The sequence below is a fragment of the Rattus rattus genome, chromosome 16 (genome assembly GCF_011064425.1).
Source record: "Rattus rattus isolate New Zealand chromosome 16, Rrattus_CSIRO_v1, whole genome shotgun sequence".
Taxonomy (NCBI): Eukaryota; Metazoa; Chordata; class Mammalia; order Rodentia; family Muridae; genus Rattus; species Rattus rattus.
Window position 1 is genome coordinate 33,987,108 of NC_046169.1, and position 11,476 is coordinate 33,998,583.

Sequence of the window (11,476 nt, forward strand, 5' to 3'; positions counted from 1 at the left end):
TGGAAAAATCAACTCCACCCTTTGCCTTTGCGCACCCGGCAGCTTGGGCCTACTGCCCTGGCCCCTGTCTCTTCGCACGCTTGAACTGGGCAGACTCCTGGCCTCTTAGATGGTGGGGACCCAAGTAGCTCAGGCTGGCCGCTGGGGCAAATGAATAGATTCCCCAGGCCGGCCACACACAAACGCACACGAAAGTTTGAACTGTTCTGTCACCCTCCAACCCCAGGCCTAGCCTTAGCCTCTCTAGCTGAAACTCCTGCCGGCCTTGAAGAACAGTTTTGGGCCCAGCCGATGGTTGGATGGTTGGTCGGCTGTGTTTATTCGTGTCTGTGTACAGAGCTCGGAGGAACTCCCCGCTCGGTTTCAAAGACTTCACCCGCTCTCTATAAACAATGAACGAGGTAGTGAAGACATTCAACAATCCCGGGTTTGGCAATCATCGGGTGGGACCCTGGAACTATTCCAAGGTCAGAGAAGGTGGGAATAGGGGTGGGAGCAAGGGAGCAAGTCCAAGTCTAACGACTCAGTCCTTCTCCAGTCTCCCTGTCTTCACCTTTTCTCCCTGCGTCCCCCCACTACTACCTTTCTCTGTGCATTTAATCTTCCTATAAGATCGGGAAGGAACATCCTACCCAGAGGTAAGCATTTGGGGGTAGGTCCCCATCCTGCTGAGGACTTCCTAACCAGAATGAACTCTGATTAAATATTGTCTCTATTCTATTTTTTTTCCTCCCGGCCTCTTCTTTCTTTTTTCCCCCCCCTTCTCTCCAATGGCCGCCCTCCTTCCATGCCAGGAGCTGGCTCACCTCCCTGCCTTGGTGATGATCATCTCTGTGCCCACTTCGTGGAACTTCAGCCACAGTTCTCTTTCGTGAAGAAACACCTTGATTCCTTCCATGCCCTTGACAGACAGAGAGAGATTTTTCAGTGATAGGTCTTAGGGGGTAAGCCTTTCTCAACACCCCCCCCCCCGCCGCCGCCGCGCACTCCCGTAGGCAGAGACTAAGTACTCCTCCAAAGCCTGTGCATTCAAAGAACGACGGCTCTGACCTCTGACAAGTGATGGGAACTCCTGAACAACCTATGGCATCTGCCTACAGCTCCCTAGGCAAGCAGAGCCTCAGCTCTCAGTACCTGTTGTCCCTGCCACCATTCTGAAGCCTAGGAATTACCTCCCACCATAGAGCTCCTCTCTAGAGGACCAGGCCATCAAATTGGGTCCATTTTTAGCTGAGATATGGTTGGGGGGTTGTCAATCCAGAAAACTCCACTAGGATATTTTTGTATTGACCCCCCTCAGCCAGCAGAACACACAGCTATGCAAATATACTGCTTTCCATCATCTCTGGGTATGAATACGAACATGCAAGAATTTTCAGTTTAATTGTTGTTATTATTATTGGAGGGTCTTACTCTGCAGCCCAGACAGGCCTGGAATTCACTAGGAAGCACACAGAAGGGTATCTGAACTTTTGGTAATCCTCCTGCCTCAGCCTCTTAAGTGCTAAGATTCCAGCACATGTAGAAAAATTACAATTTAAAAAATGTTTTTCTTCTCAAGGATCGAAAACTAAATCTTTTTTCTCAGCGTCTATATGAACAATCTTTCCAGTCTCTTGTGGCACCACCGCCCAGCCTTTCTTTGACTTGGGGCACCACTGAAGCCTTTTAATGTTTTCCCTTTCAACCGGAAGTTATTTCTTAAAAAAAAAAAAAAAGCAATGCCAAAACAGTCAGACACAAATCTTCGTTTTGAAACAATTATCAATCGACTAAAAGGCGGACTAGTTTTTCCCTTTTTAAAAAAATGTAAATTTCCCCTCAGCTACTCATAAGCCTTTTTGCTTTTGTTAAAAATTACACACACATCTATTGGAAAGGATTTAGAGATCAAATCCATCACTGTGGTCAAGCCTTCCCGATCGATGCCCAGTGGCACCTAGTTTTAAACCTACTTAGCCTCAGTGCACCCAGAGCGCTGGGCGCTCGGATAGCAGATCACAGAAGGAGGCCCCTCCTTCCACTCCGGACCAACTTCCAGCCCGCTGGAGCTCCGTGCTCCGGGTGCCTTGGTCCCAGCCCCCCGTACGCTCTCCTCGGCGGGTCAGGGAGCTCCTCCAGGCCCCGGAGCAAGATAAATGGTACTGAGCGTGATGGGCGAGGCGGGCTGCGCAGAACTGGCGAGCCGAGGCGAAGGCTAAGAAAGATCTAAGGAGGGTCAAGCCATCGCTCATGCCGGCCTGAAGCGGCCGCTGACCCGACCCTTAATAAGGCATACCCGGGGCAGCTGGGAGAGAATTATCTGGGCCGTTGTTAGCTGACCTCAAATAGTCAGATAATTGAGAGCTCTCCAATAATGTAAATAGGTTTCTAAAATACACAGGCCATAAAGATAAACGCCTCGATAAAGTGGATTGAAATAGAGCCGAATTGGGGGTGATTGGATGAGACTAGCCAGGGAGTGGGGGTAAATAACTGGCCCTGCTGCCCCCCTGCACCGCTAGCGAAGAGCCGGGCTCAGGCCTCAGTCTACAAGCTGGGCCGGCTCTCCTTACCTGCTGGGTGAAGGCGGCCTGCGGTGAGGATGGAGACTTGCTGGGAGCCCCCAGCGCACTCTCTGGTTTCGAATCGCAGGACCTGTCTTTGGAATCAGGCTCCAGAGGCGTGCGCGCCAGGCCGAAGCCCTCATCTGCGTCGGCCATGGTGCGCCCGGGTTCCTGTGCCCGCGCGAGGTTCTATTCTGAGGACAAGAGAGAGAGTTGGAGAGTGTCTAGCGACTTAGGGGACAGCTGTTTGACCCTTCACTCCAAGCTGAAGGAGGCTTCGGAAACTTTTTTATTGTTAAACTTTCTGACCACGCACCCCCGCTTGCGAAATCCCCGCTTCAGACAGGGAGGAGGTGGCAAGGCCCCCCGCATCTCCCCTGCACAGGCTCTGGGTGATAAGAGAGCTGTCTGTCAAATTTGTCTGAACTCCTGGAAGAGCCAATAAAGATAAGGCGTCGGTATTTTTGGAAGCCATCGGGTAGAAACCCAAAACAAAACAGAAAACAAAAACCCTGTGCCCCTTTGAGAAATGGTCTTTGTCAAATCCAAGAGGCCATGCCAGCAATTTTTTTTTAATGAAACCCCCTAAGAGACATTGTTTTCCACAATAGACAAGAGGCCCAGAATAACCCGCATCTTGCAAAAATAAAAAACACAGGGGAGAAAGGACTGGAAGAGATATACCCGGAGAATAAAGGATAGTAATCCTCTCATTTCTTATAGGCCTTAAGATGAAACAGACTTTAAAATTATGTCTTCTCCTCTTCCCAGCCCTAAGCGATACCAATTGAAAATAAAGAAGTAGCCAGGGAGAGCTGGCGGTAGACCGACATCAGAGAGGCCTGTGAGTCGGTGGCTGGCTCTCCGCTGGCTGCCGGCAGCAGGCTGTACCCCTCCGGATCTTTCAGATCGCTGGCTGCAGGGGAGGAGGGGAAGGCGTATTTTTTAGAGTAAGCAAGCTAAAGGGAACTTCTTTGAGCTTCAGTGGGGCTGGCTAACTCAAACTGCCGGTCTGGCTCCCAGTTGGACAGCCTAAAATCAGTCCCAGATAAATCCTGGGCTGCAGACGTTCGGTGGGCTGCTAGGGACAGAGGTAGTTGGTAGGGCAGCGCGGGGATTTAGACCGAAAAGATGAAGCAAGCAATTGAAGTTCTTAGCTCACCCTCCTTTCCACCACTGCCTTTACCTCAAAACACCAGCAGACCTCATGTAGGAAGAGATGGCTCCCCACAATATTAGCAGCTTCTTAGGCAAAAAGCCTGAATTCCAGCCTTGTTTGAAGCGGCCTGAGACCTAAACCGAGCCACGGATAGTTTTTGAGGCCCAATTCTGCCTTATCTTTCTTCCTCTGGCCTTAAGAGCTTGGGGGGAGACTGCCATGGGAGCCCCCATAATCGTCTCACAACAAAGAAAAACAGGGCTGGAGCTCCACATGCTCTCCAATTCACGGCCAGCCGTAGGGAGAAACCCACCGGAGCCCTTGCCAGAATCCGGGGAAGCTCAGAGACTGGCGGAGACGAGCAAGATGTGGTTTGACAGAACCAGGCCGTGTGCCTTGCAAGCCTCAACGCTGCTTCCCGAGTCGCGGCAGGCTCCCGGCTTCCTCTTGCCTTGAAAGGCTCGGGTAAAATCTCTGCAAGTCAGACTCTGCAGAATGCAAGACAGGGCTGGAGTCCGCCATTCTCCGCTTTCCCGGCCGACTGTTGCTGCCTGCTCCCGCCCAAGCCTCCCCGGCCATCTGTTAGTACGTTAGTACGGTTACCTCGCTCTGTACAGCGGGCTGCATTCGCCACCGCCCCTCTTTCTCTTAGCAGGAAAGCCGGAGGCCAGGTGGGGGTGCAGGCATGGTGTCTCTGGAGTTTGTGCTGGGGACTGCTTGCCCAAGCTAGCTGCTACTGTGGCTACGGAGAAGTACCCACCGCTGGAGCCTCCCAGCGACTGCCCACCTCCAACACACACCTCCTTCACAGCTTGCTGGCTGTGCGCTAGCCCCAAATACTTTTAAGTTGTCGGCTCCAGAAGGGCTTAGAAGAACAAGAAACTAAATAGCAGATCTGGGAGCATCCTTAAACCCTACAATCCCAGTGTCCTGCTCTGCCCTTGCACCCCCCCCCCCAGAGAAGAAAAGCTGAGAGAGCCTTGGGAATCAGCCAGCTGTTTTCAGAGAGACGCTTTCAGGGGTTAAAGTTCCAGAATTTGAAGTATGACTCTCTCTCTCTCTCTCTCTCTCTCTCTCTCTCTCTCTCTCTCTCAATCTCTCTCTCAATCTCTCTCTCCTTCTCTCTCTCTCTTTCTCTCTCTCTCATTCTCTCCTCCCTCTCCTCCCTCCCTCCTCCACCACCTTTCCCACTTTTCACTAGATCTCCCCAAACTCTTGAACGACTACAGGACTCTCTGCTCTGGACCTGCTGATTCCCCACCCCCACTCCCTTCCTATCCCCTTTATCCTCCTCCCATCTCAGTTGGCTGTTCTGACCCAGTGGCTTCAGGGAAGAAAGAAAGAGAAGGAAGGAAGGAAGGAAGGAAGGAAGGAAGGAAGGAAGGAAGGAAGGAAGGAAGGAAGGATGAGCCACAGGAATCAAGACAGAACTAGCCAGTTTCTCTCTGGGAAGCCCAGCAATTTCAATGGCCCAGCCTTACAGAGACCCAAGACTGGATGCACTAGGAGTGTGCACACACCCACGGGCCTCTGCAGCCTCACCCGATTTCTGTCTCCGATGCTGACCTCAGACAGAGAGCGGTGTGACCCTGCCTGGCCCCATAAGGAGCCAGGGCTTGCTGCCTTGACATCTCTTCTCCACCTCAAACTCATTGTCCCCACCCCTCCATCCCAAGCTCTCTAGGACTTGGGGGAGAAGGTGCCTTAGGGTGGGGGAACCAAGACCAAAGATGCCAAGAAATCCGTTGTGCGTGCCGTACCCCACCGCAGCCCCAAACACACACTGGAGTGTGTGTACACGAAGCAGTGCCCAGTTTTATTAAAATAATCAGTCACTGAAGGCTGGCTGGGGGTTTCAGCTGCCGGCACTCCTTGGCCTGCCCTTCGCCTCTCTGAAATCTGCAGTTCAGAGGGTGAATGAAAGGCAGCCCACAGCAGAGACACTGGAGGTAGGTCTTGCTGTGAGCAGAACCAGGCTAGGACAACACAGAATGTTGCTTGAAACAAATGCCCAAGATCACATTCCGTTTTCCTCTCCAACTCCCTTATATCTTCTCATGACGCTTCTTTTCTGGGACTTTAATTAGAGACTACACCCTTAGAGCCAAGGACTGGAGGTGGGGGGGAATGCCTGAAGGGGCTCCAGCAACAGTGTAGCCTCCGTGGCTGCAAAATTTGCAGGCCATCCCTGCAAAAAATGTCTCCAGTGGACTTTTCAGTTGTAAACGTGGGAAGCGAGGGCAGCCCCACCCTCTAGCTTCCAGGTCTGTTTTCACACAGACCCTGGCCAAAGCCAGCTATTTATTTGTGCAAACACCTTCTCCACGCTTCAAAAAGTCCGCTAGGAAGCCTTTGGGGTTGAGCGGAGCCAACCTCAGCCTCGGGTGGAGGACGGAAAGCCGGTCTGACCTCGGGATGAGAGCCTGCATCTCTGGTTGAAGGAAGGGGAAATCCAGACAGACCTCGCCAATCCTTTTTACATTCGCGGAGATTTGAGGATAAAATTAATCCCCATAAATAATCAGCAGGCCCTTCCCGAGAGGGAAAATCTGGCCTTCCCCAAGCAACAGCCCAGCCAGATACATATCCTTCACTGAGCTGAGTTGGTGCACGAAGCCAGCCACCAGGCAATGTTGTTTTGAGTAGTTTTCTTAAAACCTGGCGCAGAGGATCCAGTCTTGCAGGTGATAGAAGATAAAAGCCAGTAAGGAAGGGGTTTCAGCCAGGCTGAGGTAGAGTGGGAAGCAGGGGCTCTGGGGAACATTAAGGCTGCCCTCTAGATATCTGTCCCTCCCTTTCGTTCCCACAACAAGACTCACCTCCAATAGCCTCACTCTTCCTTCAGCCCAGAAGCCAAAAGTGTTTGCTCAGTGAGGCAGGGTAGCTCTCGAAGAGTTTTGAAAGGACATTCCCCCCCAGAAAAGCCCCCCTTTTAAAACGAAGACTTCTTCCAGAGTCTGTCAAGAAAAAGCAAGTACCTCCCAGCTTGTCGATGGTTTGTGGTCTCCGACAAATTAAATATTACTGTTTATTGCCAGGCATACCCCAATAAAATAAAGAGGCAACCAGGCGATAGCGACTATCTCACCAGCCGCTGCTCCTATAGGGCTTGGAGACGTCACGAGTCACGCAACCAGCCCGCGCCGTGTCACGCTTGACTGGGGGGCAGTGGCGGGAGGCTGATTTCTCTTGGTCTTCGTTTATCAAGGTCTATTGTAAGACCCATGTCCAGCATTCCTGGACCTTGGGGAAAATAAAGAAATAAATAAACCCAGAGCCCCCTGGAGTAGGGAGTGTGAACAGGAGATACAAAGAGAAGCAAAAATCGATTCTCTTAGAGCAAGAGAAGCTAGGACCGAGACCACCTTAGCCCCCATTTGTAAAGAAATCAATGTTTCCCAAGGTTTGTTGCAAAAAGGTAAAGGCTTCTTACTTACACAGTTTTATTTTTCTGATGAAGAGGCCTTTTTAGCTGGTTACACTTTGGGTGCCATATCTTATGCCCAGGTCTGATTCAGTACTGAAATAATTACTAGGGGCTGTCTTAGTGTATATCTTAGATGTCTGCCAAGGCTCCTTGTAGAGAAAAAGGCCATTCGGTATGCCGTTCCTTCAGTGAGATCCGGGGATGCAATGGGTCCCAGAGTGGCCAGACGGGGGCGGGGTGCGAGTGTGGTGGGGCGGGGTGGGAGAAGGGGTAGAGACGGGTGCACTGTGCGGAGGGAAATTTTTTTTCCCCCAGCGGCCGGATCCTGCAGAGGGGCGAGGCGCTCTATTTTGTTTTGTGGAAATCGGCAATTATTTCTGGTTGGATCAATGGGCATAATTTCTAAGTGGTCGGGTGGGTCTGCGTAAGCTTCTACGTGCATTTGGAAACCCATTGGGTTTTGAGTTACGAAACCGTGCAGACTTTCTCCCACCCCGGCGGCTCCCGGCAATAAGCTAGGCCTGCCCTACACCGAGCAAGCGAGCTCCAGGGTAAGTCCCCCCTCCTACCCGCTAGCAGGCCCTGGGGAGCCGAACTTTTCATCTGGACTTGTCCCCAACTTCACGGGTGTATCCTGAGGTTTTGCGATCCCCGAAACCTTAGAATCCCCAGAAGCTTGAACCGGTTTTGGTCGCGGTCCGCAGAGGATTGGAGCGGCAGTGACACGGGCGGCCCAGCAGCTGCAGAGCCAAGGTCAGGCCCCAAGGGACAGCGGGCAGTAGCCTGCAGCGAGGACGCCAGACACCAGCGAGCATCCCTGCTCTCCTCCCCAAGAGTCCAGGCTGCCCGGTCTGCTGCTCCAGCTTTGCTTTCGATTCCCAGGCGAATGACTGACCCCAAATCCACGTTTTTGGTTTTTTTTTTTTCCAAGAATGCTATCCAGAATTCCTGACCCCCTATTCGAGTAGGGTGACCTGTAGGGCCGAGGTGGACGGGGAAACTCAGACCGAGGGTATCCTGCGAGTGTGCAAGTTCCTTTCACTTTCCCCCTTTGCTCGGCAATTTCGGGTGCAACTACCTGGACCAAGCCTCAAGGGTTCCACCACAGAACCTTTCAAGGGTTCATAGACTGACCCTGTGCTCTGGAGAAAGCAACCGCCACGGGAAAACACTTCAACCTCAAAATAGATCTCAACGTCTCCTTTACCCTCATCCTCCGTGCAGAGATTCTCGAGAGGGCGGCAACACACCCGCACCCTCCCTTCTTTCCAAGAGTTGTGCCTCCTCAGACCCGCTCCCGCTGGCTTTTCTCCCCTGCATACTTCCCCTTTGCAAAATTTCCGCCTTGATCTTAAATACCTTGAAAAGATAGGAAGACTTGGAATTCTATTAAAACAAAACAAAACAGAAGGAGCCATTGCTATTATTATTATTATTATTATTATTATTATTATCTCCCCTTTCATTTTAGAGTAAGGGGAGTAAGTAAGAGAGCACGTGGGAACACAGGCTCAGTTCAGTATGGCTCCCCAATGTCCCCGTCCCTCCCTCATTTGGGTCTCCTCTGGGGTCAGAAAATAGAGAGGAGAGCTTGCAGGCCTGGGAAAGTTAATAAGAATTCTAATGACAATAGAAATGACGAGAAAACTAAACTTTGGCCAACTTAGATGCAGAAGGAAGACTCCCGGGGAGGGTGGGAAGGGTTTTTTTCTTTTTCCTCAGGAGGTCACTTTCCCTCTTGCCTAGTGAAATCTGACTTGTGCGTGTGTGGGTGTGTGTGTGTGTGTGTGTGTGTGTGTGTGTGTGTGTGTGTATGTTTTCCAGGACTTCAGGAGTGCTCTTTCCAAAGTTTTATTCAGCTCCCAGCCTCCCAGCTTTGGGCCTTCAGGGAAGAGCGTTGGCTGTGTTCATTATTATTCAATATTCTTCTAATGTACCACTGGTTATGAGTATTGCTCTTGACTCCGAGGGTGGACGGGTTGTTTTGTTTTTCAAATCAAGGATTACGAGATAAGATGTGGAAATGTGTCTCTAGACAACCAGCTATTAGGGGAGTCCTCACTCCCTCAAAGTAACAGAAAGATGACAGGAGGACTCTGTGGTAAAGGGCCTCCTGTCCAAATCCCCCCTAATTTGGGTGGTCACCAGTACTAAAGAGTGAGGGTCTGAACTGAGATGACCCAGAGCCTCTGCGAGCTGCGGGGGGTGGTGGAGCTACACAGAACCGGGAGAATTTGAATTCTATCTGCAAGCCCGAAGTGGATAAAAGTTCTGCGGATGTAGACCCTGTTTCTACACCACCAGAGGCCCCCAAATGTGTGTATGTGGTGACCTTGTTGCCAGAGACTTAGGCTAATAACTCTAGGGCTGGGGTTCCCCCTTGAGTGAAAAGGAACCTGTCTGGATTGCCCCTACACCCCGACTGAAGGGTGCCATGGAAACTTGGGAGTGCACTGTTCTCTGGGGCTCTGGAAAAGACAAATTTTCTTTGGCAGAAGGAATGGTGTCGCGCTGTCGACACGAAAGACTATTTTTCTTGTTCCCTTTGGGGGGGGGTGCGTAGAAAGAAAGCAAGAAAGAAAGAAAGGAAAATTAAATCCACACGTGTTGAGCTTGCTCAAAGAGCCAGATTCAAAACCAGAGATGAAACTGTACCTCTATCCATCGCTGGCGGCCTCCGGGGGCCCTTTCCAGCCAGCCTGCCCCAAGAAGTGAGGAGCGCGTCCCACCAGAGAGAATCGGACCCCAGTTTCATAAAGGGCCCTGCATAGGCCAGGGGGAGGGGAGGCGATACCTCGCCCTGGGCCGGGGAAACAAAGGAGAAATTGGGAATGGTTAGTTCTGTACACCAGCTCAGTGTGATACCTCCATACTCAGTTCACATGCGCACAGAGGCCAAAGCGGGCCAGGCCCGTGGTTTAGGAAATTATGAAGGTCACATTAGACTTTTGAACTTGGGCCTACACGTTCAAGAAACATCAGTTTACCCACACGGATGCAGCAGGCACCCCGATCTGATCTTCCAGGAAAATACGCGTGGCCCTCCCTAGCTTTTTTCCTCCCCTGAGGGAAGTACACGGTTCTCAGCTGGGGTCCACTGAGGAGGCCGGAAGCGGAGAGAGTTGACACTCCTGCCTGGAGCTGTGGGTTAAAAACTCTGGTAATGACTTTAGAGAGGGGGAGGGAGGTGGGGTGCGGGCAAGGATGAGGAGGGGAGCCAAACCCCAAAGTGGAAGGATCAGTCACCACGATGATTGCTTGGTCAAGACCTCTAATTTTTCTTTCCCATCAGCTGGGGCTGCGAGCCGCCCCCCAGTCAATCCCTTCCGGCACCCTCACAAAGCCCTGATAGAAGGCTCTGGAAGCAGAGACAGATCATCCCTCTCTCCCAATCGCTACACTGTTGAGAAAATAGGACTGGTCCGGGTTGGAGAGCTGTGTTTTGTAGAAGACTCCAGGTTTCCTTGATCTCTATAGCAACCAGGAGTCACCTATACCTATTAACAGTGAAAACGGAGGGACACTCCAGCCTTGTGTCCCTCAGTGTCCTGAACTACCCTTCAGTGACACTCAAATGGAAGCCTGAGGAGGCTTCCACTGGTGCCCTTGGAGCTTTCTGGAGAAAAGTGATATTTAGTATTAGCCGAAAATGAATATTTAGTATCAGGCTAACTGGGAACCCTTTTGGATGGTGACCGTTGGTGGAACGACAGCCAGGTCTGGGATTTGAGGTGTCCACCCTTAACCCTCCTTTCTTTCTATGGCCTGGAGCAACCTCTTCACAGGAGGAGGAAGTCGGGAACTAGAAAATTTGACATTTATGGTAAAGGGCACCCGACTCTTCGTTTAGAAACAGGAAAAGAGGAGTCTGATGATGGGCTGAGAAGAGGAAATGTTAAAGGAATATCCTGGTTGAACTGTCCCTTAATTTTCAGTGAGAGGAGAGAAAATGTTCTTCTTCTGGGGTCAGGGGAGGGTGGTGGACAATTTCTTGAGTCCTCATGAGAGGCAGCAAGCTTTGAGAAAGGAGATACTGCCCTTCCCATTGACAGCCCAGCCTGGCAATAAGCCACCCAGACAGACAGAAGCATGAGGGCCGTGGGGAGAGAGGTCCAGGCCCACTGGTGCCAATAAAGGCCTTGGCGCTGACGGGTGGTAGTTTTGCTGCATGCAGTGGATGAGCCCCGTCCCTCTTGGAACTGGTCAGGGAAGGTGAACAATTGTTCCTCCCTTTCCTGACGAGGCAACTAAGTCAGCAAAGCCCCTAGCCATCTGTGGGGCCTATACAGCTTCTCTAGTCTCAGGCTGGTGAGGGGGGTAGGGGTGGGGGACCACTACAGTGTC

The 11,476-nt window shown here is 51.6% G+C and overlaps 1 protein-coding gene across 1 annotated transcript in view; it reads right to left on the bottom strand.

Moving 5' to 3' along the window:
- Nucleotides 1-2,716, bottom strand: part of Tbx5 (T-box transcription factor 5) — a 47,586-nt gene extending 44,870 nt beyond the window's left edge. The window contains exons 1-2 of the mRNA XM_032886833.1: nucleotides 2,556-2,716; nucleotides 807-901 (exon numbers count right to left, since the gene is read on the bottom strand). Coding sequence (XP_032742724.1) covers nucleotides 807-901; nucleotides 2,556-2,702 — 242 coding nt within the window. The 5' untranslated portion in view covers nucleotides 2,703-2,716. The remainder of the gene's footprint in view (nucleotides 1-806; nucleotides 902-2,555) is intronic.
- Nucleotides 2,717-11,476: the final 8,760 nt, after the last annotated feature.